Here is a 19,243-nt window from a genome sequence, read left to right on the forward strand (position 1 = left end):
GAGGAGGCGCATGTTTAAATGTATATAAGTTCTCAGACCAAAATACTCCATCTACAAAATTAATATATCAATGCCTGTTCCTAAAGAAGAGCTTTTGAACAAGAATAATCCAACTATGGAACATTTGAAAGACAACTGAGCATTTTCAATCAGCTCTGATTTTTCATACTTGGAGAACAGGCCATAATTTATCCTCTTACGCCTAAAATAGTGCATTCTCACACATCACTTCATGCTTTAAAACCAGCATAATAAACATCATATTTTTGTAATAAACGTACATTTTGTTATTTCTAAAGCTTTAACGCATCTAATGGAACTTTGTATTCAAGCATACCACAAAACTAACCTGTAGCTTTCAATATATACATATCTCAGACCTGCCTATTAAAACATACACAGATAATCTTTATAAATTATGTACATTTCCACATCATGCAGTAACAGTTAAACTGTCACTGTTGTTCTTTTACATATTTTCTGAATGTTTATATTCACAGGAGAGTATTAAACACGCACAAACGCACACACCTATGATACAGTAAGGCTTCTAAGTCTTAAAGATTTTGCTAAGTCTTTCCTGACTTTCCTCCAGTAGTTTCCAACATAATGTCAGAATAAAAAAGCGAACAATAATATTGCTGAGACATGATCTTGTACATGGCATGATTCTCTCATGATAAATAGTTTTTGTCATTCACTCAGTATTCCTATAGACAGGCTGTACAGGAAGAGTAGGCAGATTTTAGCACTTATGTAAACTATAACCGTAAATTGCAAAAAACCACACTGTTTGGCAAGAATATCTCAGTACCCTTTGTGACGCTAACAGTATCACCCATATGCCATGTTTCCATTCAGTGCTGTCATGGGGTGATAATTACTTTTCTGATGATGACAACGTTAAGATAATCTATTGGTATCAGAGATGAAATTAGGCTTTGCAGTTGATTTAATGTCCTCAATCACTCAGTGGTCCCACTTTCCTGAAACACGCCCAGCACAGCTCAAGCAGTACTCGGACACATAACTGCAGAACTCTGTACAACTTTTTCCATTTCTTCATCAGTAATCTTCTGAAATGCTCCTCATGCTTTTCACCTTGGTTGGTAAAGATGTGGGTTGTGATATTGAATAATTTTGATTCACAAAAGTAATACCCTCTGCTTTGATGCCAGATAGCCATATGCCCTCTGTGAGCAACTACAAGTTTCCAAAGTTTTGCCTTGTAATTCTTTCATTTATAAAAATAAAATTAACAATAATATTTAATAAAATAATAAAGTCTTTCATTAATGTTAATTTTTGTTGCGGAAAAATCCTCTATGAAGATGCACCTCCATCTTTCCACAAAGAATCTGATGAATCAATCAAATAAAAGTGCAAGAATTATGCTCGGTCCATACTTCAGATGTGTGGCCGCTAAAGACAGTCTTTACAAAGTGCAACTTGTCCTTTCATATAGTCTCTACAAGGGCAGATTCGTTTGTGGCTGGGATGAGAGCCTGCACAGCTGAACAGTAGAAGATCTCCTTGAAAAACACAGTGTCTTCTTTTCTCATCGAAAGAAGGGACCACTATATCATTTGCAGATTCCACAGACTGGCATTCCACACCAAATCTAGAAGGAAATAAATAGTAATTTAGTAATTTTAGTGGCTTAGATGTGCATGGTAACAACTTCGCGGGCATGCCTTTCCCTTAACCCATCCCGATTTACTGTTCAGCTGAAAACATTCTTGTGCAACAGTTAAGCAATTATAATTCAGTACACAAACAAACCTATGGGTTGTATCACATTGAAAATGGTTTCTCAATATAGACTGCAGATGTGTACAACATAAGTACCAGGAATCTGTTCAAAGCTGCTTGAGCCAATGACAAGAAGTGCTTGCCCATTTGTAATACTCACTGTCACACTCAGTTTAAGGGGACCACAGGGTAAGCAGGGGATACTGACCATTAACAACAGGGGTTGAGGTAGTTGTCTCTGATATCCCGGGGTCCTTCCTACTAAGGCTTTGCAAACTGGTCTAGTACAACCCCTTCAGCACTTGACTCTCAATGGTAGCAATGGCAAGCAGTTACAGGTTTCTCAAAAAGATAGTGTGTGAGTGATTTGAGCTGAGAACTAAACATTCACACAGCAGAGCAATAACAGATTGTCCAACCTAGTACTTTAGTTTTAAAAAGTACTTTATTACACCAAAACTAAACACTATACAAGCAGCAATGAGCAGGCACAATTTAGTGAACTGGTTGCTGTACTAACTTGTAACCCTAGGGGCTGGATCTTGTTACTGCCATACTATGCGCAGGACAGATTCAGCCAGGGTTGCAGTTCTTGGTGTAGCAGCACTGATTTAATGGCCGTGATTCAATGGTTGCCACCTAGAAACGCAACCAGGAAAGCCTGATGCCAGCTGACACCTGGGGCATTCAGAATCCTCTGAAATGTTCTCCTTCCTCTGAACAGATCTCACCAGAACCATAGTCCACTGCTTCTAGTGTGACAGTCAGAACCCCTGCAGGGTTGGCAGGCTCCTTGCCTCTCTCAGCAGCCAGGTGTACTTCTAGGCATCTCAGGTCAGATGGAAAGCTTCTTTGAGCAAGGCAAGACTTCAGGTGATACCCCATGACCCCTTTCAAGGTTGCTGTCAAGCGCACACACGAGCCCTGGTTGCACAGCAGACCTCAGAGTACTCTGTGGCACACTTATTACACCGTCATATAGAAATTGGAACTGGAACAACATGTGGATCAGCCAGCCCCACATTCATACAGTCAAAGCAGACAGGAAATGAGAATCCACTGTCTACAATGTCAGAACCAATCTATTGTGATTCTCCTTTCAAGAGTTCTCTCCAACCTTCTCTCAAGAAAAAGCTGTTGTGTAGACATGTTCCTCACTGAAGGGTAGTCTCCAGCCTGGAGACAACGGAGGCACAAAGAGGTGAGAGATTCTGCAATGGCTGTCATTAACCACAGTGAAGAGTGATCAGGGAAAAGATAAAAGGTGGCCCTCACCTAAGGCTCTCTTTCACCTTAAACACCAGAAATTATAGTACCATCCTTCGACAAATGGCAGTGCTACAGAAAGGCTGCTTTCAGCAAGATGTCTAAATGTATTTCTATAGGACTCTTGTCTCTTCTCCCCAATTCAGAGTCTATTCCTTTTTTCTCTAGCTTCATGAATGTCAGCAATTCATTTCCACTGTCTGTGAAAACAACCTTACCTCCATCTTGCACACAGAACCAGGCCCGGAGCATCCACAATTGATCCCATTACTCTGGCTCACTCAAACGCAACACATGCACCATGCAGTCCACATGCACAATCATGCACAGCAGGCACTTGCAATGTTAGCACTAGAATCCAAGTTAGTGCACAAAAGCCAGCTTCCAACTGTGACCGATCTGTTCATCAAATATGGTATGCTGCCACCACCTCTCTACATGCTAAACCAATGCCAGGGACAGTAATAAGGGAATGTTTGGTGTGTCCCATAAGGTCCAGAACATTTCCTGGACCTCATATATGTCAGGAATAGGCTTGGACCTCCATGCACACACTAGTAAAGAAACGCAGTAGGGCACTAAGAGCAGGGGAAAACAACTGCACATCATATAGAGGACGTTCCCGCCCCAACACCCACTTTTGCAATATATATTTTCCTGTTAATCTATTATATTTACATATTTATTGATAAAGTGCCCACATGGCTTTAAGTTTGTATCAGAGCGTTATCTCCTCAAAGATCATCTAAGGTTGAAAGAATATAAGACCAGTAAGGAAGAAAAAACGAATTTGCCCAAAACAAAATGCTTTCTAGAACATTTGGAAGTTAAACGAAATGTAGGGTTGAATAATTCTCTCTTAAATAAACTTAATACAATATAAAATGTAGCTCTGAAAAACGCACATCTAAGTAGAATTTACATACATATAGCAAATATGCAGGCATAGTAGTTCTAAATCCCACTATTGAGCCGTAGTCTAGACGTTTGGCTGAAATCAATGCTACAGATCGACATATTAAAAAATGCAAAACAAGCAGGTGACATGGACCACTGTGGACAAAGGTGTTAAAAAACTGCTGAGGCAAAGGGTTAAAGGAGTGTGCCCCCGGTTTTCTCTATAATCAATAAAGACAGGAAAAATCAGCGAGGCGGGGGTATTGCAATCATTCACAAGAACAACATCTCCGTAACGAAACAGACTCCTTCAAATACTATTCTTTCGAATGCCTAACCTCCACCATTAAAATGATCAACAACAAAACAATATACTGCCACCTCCTCTACCACCCGCCAGGCAACATCCCCTCATTCGGAGAACACCTTTACGACCTGATAACCCACTGCTCACTCTCGGACTCCACAATATAATTCTAGGTGACCTCATCCTGCATTGGAATGAAGAAAACAACTCTCTGATCTAATCTCTGAATGATCTTCTTTGCAACAACCACCATACCCAACATTGTTCAAAACATACCCACAACAGAGGCTCTATCCTGGATACTATCATAGCTCATGAAGACTCAGTCACTATCGACCACATCCTTCCTGTCGACTGGTCAGACCACCACATCATTCTTTTCCACATCAACCAAACGATCCAATGCCTTCCTCGTTCACTTGTTTCCACCTATTAGAAGAGAAATCTCAGACAGACTCCCCTGGCCGACCTGGAAGAAAGGGTAAGCTCACTCCTTCCCACCATCCCATATGACCTTTCCGCAACAGAGCTCACCGCGCTTTACAACATCGCAATGACCTCCATACTAGACCAAATAGCTCCCTTGAAACAAAAAAGAGTCAGAAACATTCCATCTAGATCTTGGTTCAACACAGACCTGAACTCCGAAAGAAGACAACTAAGAGCTGCTGAAAGAATCTGGCAGAACAACCAGTCCACAATCTACCTCGATCAACTGAAGTTTGAATGCAGGAAATACAAAAAACACATCAAGAACGAAAAAACGTCCTTCTTCTGTGATGCACCAAACAATGCCAAAAACCGGCCCAAAGAACTCTTCAGTATCATTAGACAACAAACATCCAAGCCCCCGTCATCCACAATGCAAGCATCCAAAGAGTTATGAGATAACTTTGACAACTTCTTCAATGAGAAAATCACCAAAATTGAGCTCTCAATGGACAACTACAGCCGACCTCCCAACGATAGCCCGCTCCCTGGAGCAGAAAAGAACAACCCACCCAGCCCCCCCCCCCCCCAACAAATGGAAATCTTTCAACCCCATCTCCGAAGCAACGATCATCGAAATGATTACCAGTTCCAAACCCTCGTCACACATTGTTGACCCTATACCGGCCCAACTGGCTAAAAAGCTTAAACTCACCCTTGCCCAGCTCTGGACCAGGTTTCTAAATAGCTCCCTGAGAACCGTTGTCATGCCAGGCTGCCTCAAAATCGGCCAAGTCACGCCACTAATAAAAAAACTGGGCTCTGACCCAAACGACCTCAATAACTTCAGACCTGTCTCCAATCTCCCATCCCTAGCGAAAATACTGGAAAGATGTGTTCTCCTTCAACTCACCCAACACAGACAGCAACAACCTGCTAGACACCCATCAATCGTGCTTCAGAAAAGGTTGCAGTACAGAGACAGCGATCCTGACTGTCATTGATGATATCTACAAATCTCTAGACACAGACCGATGCAGTATATTCATACTCCTAGTTCTATCGGCAGCCTTCGACACAGTTGACCACAAACTACTCATCAAGGTACTTCAAGATCGAGTCGGAGCTGAAGAGGTCGTCTTGCAATGGTTCTCCTCCTTCCTGCAAAACCGCCCTCAACGAATAAAAATCAAAAACTCCATGTCTGACCCACTCCCCATTAACAGGGGTGTCCCTCAAGGATCTGTACTCTCCCCACAACTATTCAACATTTACATGGAGCCTCTCACCAACATACTCAAAAAAGCCAATATTCCCTTCCACCTCTATGCGGATGATACCCAGATCTATCTAGAAACTCCCTCCATCGGTGACATTCAGAGATTAAACAACACCCTAAAAGAAGTTTAACGCTGGCTATCGCTCAATCACCTGAAACTCAACCAAGATAAGACGGAAATCCTTCTCATATCTTATAAAGAACAGACTCTCCAAATCACAGAATGGCTTAAATCTATTGACGCTCTCAACTGCCAGCTCACCCCAGCAGACTCAGTTAAATCACTTGGAATCACTCTGGATCCCAAGACAAGATCATACATATCAAGAACAATGCAAAGAGCGCCTTCCTCAACCTAAAACTTCTCTACTAAATAAAACCCTTCATCCCTCCCAATGACCTCAAACAGGCAACTCAATCCCTGGTGTTGTCCAGGTTGGACTACGGGAACGCATCCCTCAAAGGCAAAGCAAGAGCCCACCTTGCTCCCCTCAGATCAACTCTTAATGCAGCAGCCAGGATGGTCACCGGAGTAAAGAAATATGAACACATCTCCCCTGCTCTCAGAGAGCTAAAATGGCTCCCAATTGAAATGCGTGCCAACTTCAGAACTGCCTATCTCACACACAAAGCTCTGCACACTGGGAAACCTGCCTACCTGGCCGCCAGACTAATGAAGGCCGGCCAGACAAGAACCCTCAGGAGTACTAACACTCTACTTCTCATTCCCCCGAAAACTCGCAAGAAAAAAACACTATCACGCTCCTTCTCTGGAAACGCTCCCAAAATCTGGAACTCCATTCCAGTCCATATCAGGACCATCCCCTCTTTCTTAAAATTCAAAAGTCAGCTCAAAGACGTCTACCTCAACCGTACTCTCCCGAATGGTTAACTCGACTCGTCGAGTCTCATTGGTTACCAATGTTTTACTGTGTATACGACTGCCATACTATGTGTTCGATTTTCTTCACTATAAATGTTGTAAAGCTGTACGACTGCCATACTATGTGTTCGATTTTCTTCACTTTAAATGTTGTAAAGCTATCCGATACCTCCGGGTCTGGCCAAGAAATGGAAGAAATTAAGGTTGTCTAATAACATGGATGGCAATTTGTTTGATTAGTTGTTTTTGTACTCTTCAAAAATACAAGTGATTGATCTCCAACTTGTTGCAGTTCATGAGAGGAGATTATAAGAGTTGATAGTGTTTATGACAATCATTTAGGTGCTGCCCCATCTAACTTCTGTGATAGTTTTGACTACTGGGTTACACCTCCTTTCAAGGTTTCACATTTGCACAATGCTCGTCTGTATTGGCTGGGGGGTTTTAACTAAAATGGTCGACCCAGTGTACTCTCACATTTGGTGAACCAAACTGAAATGTATTACTGGCCATAACAGATTGTGTAAAGGGTCAACAAAGGATTAATGAAGATGGAAAACAAAAGTTACATTTCATGGCAAAATATGTTTCAAGAAATGCAAATGTTAACTGTATAGTTAATAATTTTATACATTAAATCTTGATTTTGGTTTTCTGTCCCTTTAGTATTTTAAACTTTTCGATCATATTCTAGAGAAAAGGGGACTCATTTTCACTTGCAATAACCATAAGTAGTGGGGCAAGAAAAGAATAAAAGGCTAAAAACAATTAAAACTGTTGTCCTTTCTTACAAAGGAAGGCTTGTCACCTCATACATGTTTAGGTAAGTAAGAACACTCATGAAAGGTATGTTCGGCTAGAAATGTCTAGAGACCAGACAAAATTAGCTGAACACTTGTTTCTGACAGCAAGGACGTGTGTAAATAATCCGTCAACACAACAGGAAAACTTTGGCTTAAAGAAGTGCTTAGTACAGAAAAATGATGCATGAAGGATAAAAAAAAGCATTACGGGGCATGATAAAAAGCGCCTCCAAATCCAAAGATAGCTGGACATGTTGGATTCCGCTTTCATGCACAACTAATATAAGAATTTAAGAATCTGTGCTGAAGTAAACTGTTTTTCCTAAATTTGGAATGTATATTTTTCTGATTTTTAGAAGGGAAAATATAAAGAGAACTTGTAAGACATTAATCGAAGTGGTACAACAGACTCTGAACAACAGTGGCCTAAATGCAAGCCAAGAACTGAAACTACAATTTCAGGTATTCTTTCTTACTGATCTATGGATGCCAGTTTTGTGCAAAATATGCAACTGCTTATTTTCTATTAGTGTGATTTGGAAAACAAGGGCTAATTCATTTATTAGTCCAAGGAAAGCATTCGTACTATTACAGGCCCACCTCCATTTTAGGCACTATATTGAAGTTAATAGTTCATTTTATTCTTTCCGGTTTGAGAACTGGGCGAGGAGCACAAACTGATGACTGATGTATTGAGCAGTTTCACAGAAGGGTGTGGCGAGTTGGAAAAATTCCGAAATGCAAGCTTGGTTGGTGCAATATGCATGATAGATAAATGTGGTGAAATCTATATCGATTCATTTATATTTAATTCTTGTGTGTTTTTAATAGTGCGATCAAGGCCGTAGAGCATTACAGAGCCTTACATAGGACAAATGGCAAATCAGAGGTAATAGCAGGTTGAAAATCTTTTTTTTTTCTCTTTTAAACCAGAGCATATCAAATGGGCATGCATCAAAAATCCAGAGCAAATCAATATAGGCATACAGAGGGTACAAAGTCTTGGGCCAATACATACATACAGTTAAAGGAGTGAAACAAATATTAGTACAGGTCAATGTGCATGAAAGGAAAGAAAGTAGAACTCACATCAAAGAACAAGGTGAAGAAGTGTAAGATATCAAGAAAGGGAATGGAACATAAAACCGGTCCATAGGAGTATATGTCTTTTCAAGGATTAGGGTTAAATGAAAAACAGACAGAGAGAAAAAATGTTGCTCATGAAAAGCACCAGAGTTGATTAAGTGCTTGTGCTGAGCACTGGAAAACACCGGCTCTAATTAAGCACTGCCATTAACCCCTAAAAGGTGCAGTGATAAATCATAGACCAAGGGAAGAAAGATATATGTGACCTAGAGTGAAAGTACAGGGTGAATTAGTCTAGGATGAAAAGTTTAAGTTCATGTTTGAATGCTGAAAGGAACGCTAAATACATACAGCAGGAGGCATGACATTCCACACTTAGGAAAAATGCACATTAGTATGGTGGGAAAAATAAAGTTGGTGAATTACTAGCAAACTATTTAAAGGTTAGTAAAGAATGACATATCGCCTCTGTGTCCTCTTAACAAGGGCAGTCAATTACTAACCATCAAGCTATTTTAGGAGAGTTTGTTAAATGTTATAGTCCTTATATACTCCAAGAAGTAGTGCCCCAATCTTCCACAATTGCAGAGTATTTGAGTCAGACATCCCATATTATTCCCCCTGACCTCTACTTTGATTCTTTAGAGTGGAATTTACCTTTGCTGAACTTTCGGGAGCATTAAAATCTTTAATGTTGGGGAAAGCACCAGGTCCTAATGGTTTCACAATGGAATGTTATCTTCATTTCTCTCACCCTCTTCTTCCTTATCTATATTGGTTTCTTAATTATTTTATTAAATCCTCCACCACTTCAGGTACTTTCCAGGAAGCAATGATTTGTCTTATACATAACGATGGTAAAGATCCCCAAGATTGTAAAAATTATAGACCAATCTCCTTATTAAATGTGGATTATAAAATATTTGCTAAACTTTTAGCTCTTCGTCTCGAGTCCTTTCTTCCACATCTTACTGAGAAATAACAATCAGGATTTATTAAAGGTAGACTTACTTCAGATAATGCTCGATTGTTTCTTAATGTTCTTAGTAAAGCCCTGCATTTAAAGCTTCTCTTGGAGCCATAAGAAATTATGTTGAGAAGGCGTTTGATAGAATAAGCTCACAGTTTGTGCTTGAATCATGAGTGGACACCATGAGAAGGATTGGTTCAGGGTGCATTTCTTGTTAACACAGGGGTTACGAGGAAGACTGAGGTACAGAGTTGATGTAAACCTCCAGACACCTTAAACTTATTCATCAGTTAAAGGGAATGATCACAGTGAAGCCGTTTATGTACTGTGCATGTAACCTTTTGAGATAGTGTCCCTTCACTTGGACGTAAACTAGGGGATTGTAGAAAAAGGGTGATGTGATTGTATTTAAAGCTCCTAGTGTCCAAATGAGCTGCAGAATGCATGGAGGCTCTGAGGAGCAAGCTAGATTTTAGGGATGCCAGCAAGTGTGGTCTTTACATAATTCAGTGAGGAAACGCCAGTGCTTGAATCACATCTTTAGAGTTGTGCTCTGGGCAGAAAGAGTTAACCCTTTGGATCAATCTTAATTGAAAATTGGCACAGCAGGCCATGGCGTGGATTTACTTCTAGAAATCGAGCTGGAATGAAGAGTTAACCCCGAGGATTTAGCACTTTCGATTAGGAAAGGGGAGCAGACTTAAATGTTAGTAGGGTCGAGTCACTCAAGGACATAAGTCACATAAGATGGGGTAAAAAAAAAAATCTGTTTTCTTCGGGGTGAATTTGAGATGATAAGGTATCCAAGGCTGTGTATTTTTTAGACTGATGGCAACAAGACTGATATAAGAGTTAGATGAGACCTTCAACTGATGATATGAGACATCATTATGACAATGTCAGATGATGATGACCAAAGGTTCACAGGAGAACTTTAACCCATCTAACACTTTTCAAGCAAAACCCATGCAGGTATTTAATGAGTATAGGGATGTTGTTTTCAGTGTTACTGAAGGATACTCATAGGTCTAACCGATTCAGAAATAATGATTTCCCTTTATTCAGACAATGAAGGGAATTATCAATGATTTGCAAGAAGGCTAATTAAGTGATGCAGCACAATCTAAAGCTGGACCGAAAGTCATGAAGAAGATTGTTCCCTTAAACAACATCTTTTAATTGTTTGTACACACACGATGATTGCATTTTCCAATGTTAGTTAAGAGAAATGATGGTCCATTACTTATCACAAAAGGGTAGAACCAGAATTAGTTTATTTGATTCAATGCATACATAGCAACTCATCAGCCTGCATGATAAACATCAATAAAGGAGAGTGTACAAAGTTTTTTTTTGTTTTTTTACTATTTGGACAGGGGTGCAAGTAGGCATCCTTTGAATTTAACTTATACACCAATGATTTGAATGCATTTAGTGTATGCTTTATATGATTATTTAGGGAAACGTATGTGAACAAATCTGTTTTTGAATAACCAATTGAGTTCCCTTGCAAACAATGGTATTGCACCCTAACTGGACAACTAACTTAGTCCCTTTATGGACGCGAATCTCAAGGGGTAGCAGAGTTGAGCAGAAGAGGATTACCCTTGGAGGCAGAAGGGGTTAAAAACACAGATAGAGCATGTACAGTAAAGAAAACGTAATCAACTTAATGTCGAGTGAAGAGCTAGATTTTCAGATAAGACACTAGTTTATATTTACAGGTCAGTAAAAAGAAGTGATGAGCATCTACGCAGGTCCACGACCTATTCCTTCCGTAACAGATCAACAGCAGAGATCTAAAGCATCCTAGGTCACATTGATGCCTTAAGTCATTCTCTACGCAGCTCTTAGGTTAAATCGACCTTATGTAGATCTTCCCACAGTTAGGCAGCGCCTCTCCTAGTAGGAGAGTCCAGCTTCTCTATCCCACAAGCCGCAGCTCAAGGATCTCTAGAATCCAAAGCTTGCACTCGACGTATATGGGAATTCAGCAACCCAACAGAAATAGTCTTTCTGACAATGTGTGTACTATATTGCTATGGACCACTCAGGCCTGTTTTGTCTGGGTTCTAGGGGACATGCTGCACTTACATGAACATGTTGTTGAAAGAGACTTTGACGACTATTAAATTGCTACATCATAGTTCCATTGTTTTAACTATGAAATATCAGTTTTCTGTCAACTGTGGACTTGGTTATTAAATCAAAAATGTGAAACGCTTATTTTCTGTTTTCAAGCCATGAATTTTGGGAAAAATATCTTCTAGCACTGCTCCAAGTACAGCCATTTTAATTTTTCAGTGAAGGTCTCAGGGCTTTCTCTGAGAATGGTAAGATTTAGTCTTTTGGTATTTAAGGAGATTGTGGCTGTGATAAACTTGTAATGCATCAGAGTAACTGTGACCTGCTTCAGCCATGGTTTCTTGCTCAGGCAATCATAGCCAACAGGAAGTGCCCATTTTAGGCATTGAGGTGCTTTGCGTTTTGACTCTCAAGGTGTGAGAATAAAGGAAGCCTGCTCAGCTGAAAACTGTTTAAACTTTTATTACTGCCAAAGACGTTTGTTTTGTTCTCATGAGGTCAGCTGGGCACCTGCTGGTGTTAATTATGTGAAATGTATCATTAGACTGCTACTAGACACTTGCGCATGCTGGTGAATACATTTGAGTCTTTTCTTTCCTCATTGACCTTGTTTCCATTGCTGACTTTAGGGGATACCTGATTGGTTGAATCTTGTGAATACTACTAGAAACTTGTGTATGCTAGGGTATTTATTTGAATTGGCTTTCCTTATTTCCCTTGCTTCCACTGATGACTTTAGGGAGATCCCTGGTTGGTTGACTCCGTTATTCACAGACTATTATGTCTGTATTGACAAGTAGCCCATTCAGGCCAGAACTTCGTGAATATAAGGAGATTTTTTTGATATGGTGCATGAATATATGACTGTGAAGCCATGTAATCCAGGTGGCTGATGTGAGTTTTCAGGGTTGGGTCTTAAATACTTAACTCTGGACATAGCGATGACAAAAAATGGTTTGGCTTCCTTGACATGATCTTCTAATTCGATATGTAGCTCATAGGCAATCTGACAAGTTTGTCAACAGATTTCTTCCTATGTGGAACTTCTGAAAGATTTTGAAAGATTGTCATGGAACTTCTGAAAGCAGCCCATAATAATTACTCTGGGAGCAGTTTAAAGAAATGTGGTGTAAGACATTGTTTCAAATGTGGCTCCTATAATATTTTTATACGTTTTGCTCTCTCTCACTTTTTGACTCCCGCATTTTTACAATTTGGTCGAACTTGTTTGCGTTTTTTTCATATTTTGTTCATGTTCTTCTCAGATCTCTTCTTAATACATTCTTCCTTTACTTTTCTCTTTCATATTTATCCACACAGGCATCATACTCCGAGTTTCCATGACTACTTCGCACAAACCCCAGTCTTTTTTCACTTTCTCTCAGTCACATGATTCACCTCGCACGTTATGCCAGCATCACTTCCGGGTGACACAGGATATTTACTCCGCAGTTTACCTGGGTAATTCATCACCCTTTCGATGATACTTCACACCGGAAGCTTTGGCGTTCTTTCAGGTATTTCACCAGTGACTATCACGCAGTTTTTCTTTCGTACGGTTTTCACCGGGGTTCTGGTATAAGATTACTTTCACTTTATCCTACGTACTCCATTTTTTCACTGCTGTAAGCCGCGCAAACCCTGCTACATTTCATTTTCCTTGTGTAATCACAACGGGTACCTTTTCACCCACGGGTTTCATTCTTTCAGTTGGTCTACGGTCGACGAGCTGCTTCTTTTAACTCTATTACATATCAGCGTTTTAACTAATAGCACGCTTGGACTTAAAACCTTTTCCGTTACTCATTTCACATACTAATTCTCACTACATGACATTGTTACCCTACATGCTGGATCTATGCCTATTTTCCCTTTTTTTTCTCTTGTAGAAACATCCCCCTGACGAAGGGCGAGTCCCGAAATGCATCGGGGACATCTGAATAAATTGTTCGCCAAACTGTTGAATATGTAACAGCGATGTTCACCATCATTTGAATCCAATTTTATCGTATGAGAATTATCATACGTTATGACACATGAATTAAAGCAACCATAATTACCACGACAACGTTTGTACCTTTCCTTAAAGCGGAAATCCGCCACTCGAGTGCTACCGTGATGACGTCTTTCCTAAAGGCGCTACTTCAATATTGCTCCTATAATATTATCAGCAGTTCACAGGTAGTACTGAGAGGGTGAATGTGAATTGACTTTAATTAGGCGATGGCAGAGGGCAGACATAGGAAGAAACATCAGAATAAATAATTCCTACTTGCAAAGCATCAACATATCACCCCCTTAAGGGTTCAAGGCGCTGGGGGCCGTCGGGACGATTAAGTGAGCTATTGCCCAGAGTCACATGATGCTGAGCTGCCGCTGGATCTGGGGAATAAACCGTGAACTCCGCGCTCTGTAGTCAGTCACTCTGGCAACTGGGTCACACCTCTCTCTCTAGACAGAAGGTGTCTACGGTCCGACCACCAGCAACAATAGCTTTCAAAATGGTAATCCTATTGCTTGGGCCACTGGAGAAGTCTACTCTAACTGAGGCACATGAGGTGCTGGGTGCACAGTTTTTGGGGTCTTCAGCTGGCTCAACAGATAATCGGGATCTACATCTTTCCTTAGGCTTGGGCAATGCTCAGCTTTTCACCCAATTTGAAACCTTCCACACAGACCTTGCTTATTTACTAGTGTGCCACAAATGCAGGTTTAGAATCAGGCTAGCTCAACAGCATGAGGCTTCACAATCTACGCTGACAAACACCATGCAGCTTGTATAGCATTGGCTCTCATTGCCAGAACCTCTAAACAGTCGCTTATAAGGAACTCATAAAAATAAGGTGCGGAAACTGCAGTCAGGGTGGAGAAGTTTGCACACATGATAACAAGTAAAACGTACATTTTCCAGGATATTTTGTGGTACTACAAAACATACTACAAAGTGCTGTTTAATAAATTAGGCACCCAGCGCCACAATATACTTATCGTGATCTAGAAACAGATGCATAACTAAACGGGATCCTTCATAAGGAAAATATAAAATGTAGAGAAACCACAACAGTTCAAGACACCAGGTGATTTGTGAAAACTTATAGAGGTGGTTCTTGTATAGGCTGCAATAATTTTCAAGAGACAAATAATTGATTACTTGGACTCACTATTCATCAAATTCGTATAACAATCTTCCATTCTAAGGTCATCCCCATCTCTGTCGGCTAAGACTGGGACTAGGTTTCATGGAGTTAGACGTTAAATTTTATAAACTCTTACAATTATTAATGTGACTGTTATATTACTCATACTTCTACAATGAAATAAATTATACAAGAAGAACTCGAGATAGGAATAGGAAAAGGAAAAGGCCTTATGACAACGTTAGATTAGGCAAACATCCATACTGAAAACTAACACTCTACCACCTGCAACGGCACTAGCTGCTTGGAAAAAAACAGACTCAAACTTCTGATCAAGAAAAAGATAAATATGGCTTTCTATTATTATGACATGGAATCTATACATAAATACAAAAACCGCTCTACACTACAAACACTGACAAACTACAAAGGCAATCTTACTGGTACTTTAGTTTGGATTCAGCAGTCAAAACAGAATTTTTCAGGTTTAGACTGCTATACATTCTGATATTGCAATTTGAAGGGACTTTGGTAGAGTCCTCAAATAGTGGTAAGGAATGGTGTCTGTATATAAGTAAACAATCTATCACAATCAGAGATGGCCTTAGGGCAGTGCAACCGGTGCAGCAGCACTGGGTGCTAATGTGGTGAGGGGGTTGCTGACCTCAGGGGGTGGAGGGGAGTGCTGACCCCAGAGGGGTGGGTGGGTCTGTGTTTATCAATAACTTATGATTTAAAAACACCTTCTGCAAAGTTCCTTTTCTGTCCAGCTTTCTTCAAGCAATACGAAAGTCACGATAACTCTTGTGATTAATGTTCCTACTAGCGAGAGAGATATCAGACTTTTGTCTAGTGGCAGTTTTGACTCACCATAAAGTAACGCAAGGGGTTCATGTGCCTGCTGCAAAGAATGGGTACCGTGCTTTTGTGACAGAGATCCTTTTGTTACCTTTTGTTACCGCAGTTTATAGGCTACAACCCTAATATAGAACAGTGACTGTTACGAACTGCCAACGAAGAGCTGCATGTAAACTGCATAAAATAGGTTAGGACTTTATGTGCTTTTTTCCCCCAGTCTTTGATTGACTATTCCTAATGTTGCTAGAAAGGGTTTGTTTGGGTGCTTTCGAACAAATACAATGTATGTGAGAGAGGGGCTATGGAAAGATAGGGGTCACTTCTGCCAGGTGGAAGTGAGGGAATCCACGGAGGTGGTCATGGGGAGGAATTCAAAAATGATTGTCACCCCGGGCATATCCAGCACTATAGCCAGCCCTGAGCAAAATGACTTTTCTTACTTACTGTAAATGGTGTTAATAATAGGACACAATAAATGACTTACCTTGCTAAGCCTCTGGTATAAACAGCCTCATTAGGTGCTCTTTAAATCTGATCTTGAAATGGACAATTCTACTTTCTCATAATCCGAGATGACCTTGTATGAATATACATGGGAGTCTGCAAAAGAAGAAACGGCCTATACACCCTCAGCATGGTTAAGTCACAGGATGTGCTGGTAGCTATACTCTACTGGTTTCAGTGAGATGGGGACCTCCAGCAGCAGCTGCCATCCTGAGTTTGCTCCCTTGTCAATTTACGATGACAAAAAAAAGAAATATTTGAGTCAGTCTCCCACACAAAGGGTCTTAGAGAAGATGAGAATATCATAATTCTGATAGAGAATTGCTCAGGAATTGGAGGTCAGCCATAATGGATTAGGTCATTGAGGAGTGCCAGGTCCTGTATTTACTTACACTGCTGTTATATCTACACCCTTCGCAACAGAATTTAAGGAACTACAATGTATAGTTGCAAATACATTTTGGAGCACACATGAGAAAATTGATTTATAAGTATTTTTACCATTACCCTGATGTATTTCCTAAACTTTTCTTATAGTCATTAAAAATTGATCACACTATTTAAGCGAATTACGTACATATAACTTAATAAACTTGAATCTTGCAAATTGTAACATAAAACTACAACCATCACACATAACATACCTTTCTCTCCTCTTAACCACTAAGCAGACACCTAGCTTAAGTTTTTACCCTATGCCATTTTCCTGTGCCTTCTCTTTATAATTTACCAAATTCAATTGAGATGTCGGTTTTCAATTATTTACTTTTCCATAACTCAAAGTGTATTCTCCGAGTGTTCATGATGTCAACAAGAGTTAAAAAGCATTAAATTATATACATTTTACATTATCAATACAGTGTGCAGGCCCCTTTTCCTTACACGTTATACGCACACAAACTTTCACTTACTTCATGAGGTCCTTGTCCTTATTTAAGTGCTGGAAAAATGATGGCTCGCATATTAGGTGGTTTTCTTGGCATACTTGTTTACATGATTTCCCATTTTCTGCCATTTTAACCTGAAGAGCACTCAATGGTGGCCACATGACTTGACCATGGCAAAAATCCTGGAATGTAAGAAAGAATTAGATTGGTATCCTTTATGCCTTTGCTGTATACAACTTCTTTACAATACTGTTATTCTACTACTCAGTCTGCTCTTTTATTATGATCCCATTACACCACCGTACATAACACAATCCAGAAATGTTGAAAAATACAAAATGCATCAGCTGCTGCCTTTCTAAGCAGGGTATTGTGAGAAATTGGGCTGTTGATTGAATGGAGGAAAAAAAGCCACAAACCCAGTAAGAGGGAACCACAAAAGTCACTAAATTAACCTGTGCTTAACACTCTGGTACCTTGGCACAAAAGGTCAGGCTTAGCTTCCAGACAATGTGTAAAGTATTTATGCAGCATACAAACCGAAATAAAGTGAAACCATAACAAACAAAAATACACAAAAAAACAATTTAGACACAGAGTCAATTTTAATAGATGATTTGACACCAAAATGACAAAAATCCAATCATTAGAACTGAGGTTAAGTATTTTTAAATTTTAAGGTACATGCTAGCATCTAAAAAAAATCAAAACGCCAACCACAGACATCTATTTGTGTGAGACCAGGTCAAAGTCGAAAAATATGGCCTACTGTGATGGATTGCGCGTCGGATAGAAAGAGTGGATTGGGCCTGATCGGCGCTTATCTTCGGACTTAAATGAAATTCTGGAAAAAAAGGCAGTGAGAAGGTACATTTCAGCAGGCAAAGCTGTAGGTGATGTCCGAGGAAAGAGCATCATCATTGGGGAGCTGGTGGACAAAGTCGCAAAGAAGATTTCTACGTGAGGAGGGGTTTGACCTCTGCCCATTTCTAGTCTCTTTTTTGGAAGTATAAAATCTCCAGTGGGATGAGGCTGCAGCCGATGAGTTCCACGAGTCCGGATACTTATTTGGCAAAGGACCTCTGAACAGGATTTGCTGCTGCAGAGAAGATTGTAGCAGGAGATGCAACGAAGTCAGAACGTCCAGTGATGCACCTTGGGCAGGTAGACTAGCAGGTTGGTCCCAGTCTTCTCTCGATTCTCAGAGCAGTTTTTAGCCAAATATTTTTTAAGTCCCAAGACTTGGATTTTATAAGTCCACAGTTTTGGACTGTGGCACCTTCAGCACCACCACTAATGGTCTAAGACTGGAAGGGCACCACTTGAGGTGGAAAGGGGTGGGGGGAGTAGGAGGACTCAGATGGGCTGGGTCCAAGTCCTGGTTCCAAACGGTTGGAGCCTTTTCTGTCCCTGAGGCTCTGATCAGGAGGCCAGCTAATTAGCCCTTGGCATCACTCTGGTAGGCCTGGGTTCAAGTGAAGAAACAGGGCTCAAGCAGCAGGGCAAGCCTCCGAAGGTTCCTGGCAGTCTCCACGAAGCAAAGCAATCCTTCCAGGTGCAGCAAAGCAGTGTTGTAGAGTACACAGCAGCAGGCGGTCAATCAAACAATCAATCAATCAATCAGGGGCTTATAAAGCGCACTACTCACCCGTGAGGGTCTCAAAGTGCTGGGGGAGGCAGCTCCGGATCAGTCAAAGAGCCAGGTCTTGAGGTACTTGCTGAAGATGTGCAGGGTTGGGGAGCGTCTGATGTTCATGGGGAGCTCGTTCCAGGTCTTGGCAGCGATGTAGGAGAAGGCTCTCCCGCCTGATCGGTTCCTGCGGATGCGGGGGACCTCTTACAGGGCGAGGTCGGTGGAGCGGAGGTTCCTGTTGGGCACGTGGAAAGATACTCTCTCATTGAGGTATTTGGGTCCAATGTTGTAGAGAGATTTGGAGGTGTGGGTGAGGAGTTTGAAGGTTACCCTTTTCTCGATGGGGAGCCAGTGGAGGTTTCGCAGGTGTTGGGTCATGTGTTCGTGACGCGGCGTTCTGAGGACAAGTCTGGCCGTGGCGTTCTGGATGGTCTAGGGGTCTGTGTAGTAGAGATCTGTTGATTCCG

At 40.8% G+C, this 19,243-nt stretch overlaps 1 protein-coding gene across 1 annotated transcript in view; it reads right to left on the reverse strand.

Annotated features, from left to right (window-relative positions):
- Positions 1-263: 263 nt before the first annotated feature.
- The window catches only part of MGAT5 (alpha-1,6-mannosylglycoprotein 6-beta-N-acetylglucosaminyltransferase), a 603,388-nt gene continuing 584,408 nt past the window's right edge, over positions 264-19,243 (reverse strand). The window contains exons 16-17 of the mRNA XM_085647328.1: positions 17,168-17,325; positions 264-1,621 (exon numbers count right to left, since the gene is read on the reverse strand). Of these exons, the coding sequence (XP_085503454.1) occupies positions 1,423-1,621; positions 17,168-17,325 (357 nt within the window). The 3' untranslated portion in view covers positions 264-1,422. The remainder of the gene's footprint in view (positions 1,622-17,167; positions 17,326-19,243) is intronic.

This window comes from Triturus cristatus, chromosome 3_2 (assembly GCF_964204655.1).
Source record: "Triturus cristatus chromosome 3_2, aTriCri1.1, whole genome shotgun sequence".
Taxonomy (NCBI): Eukaryota; Metazoa; Chordata; class Amphibia; order Caudata; family Salamandridae; genus Triturus; species Triturus cristatus.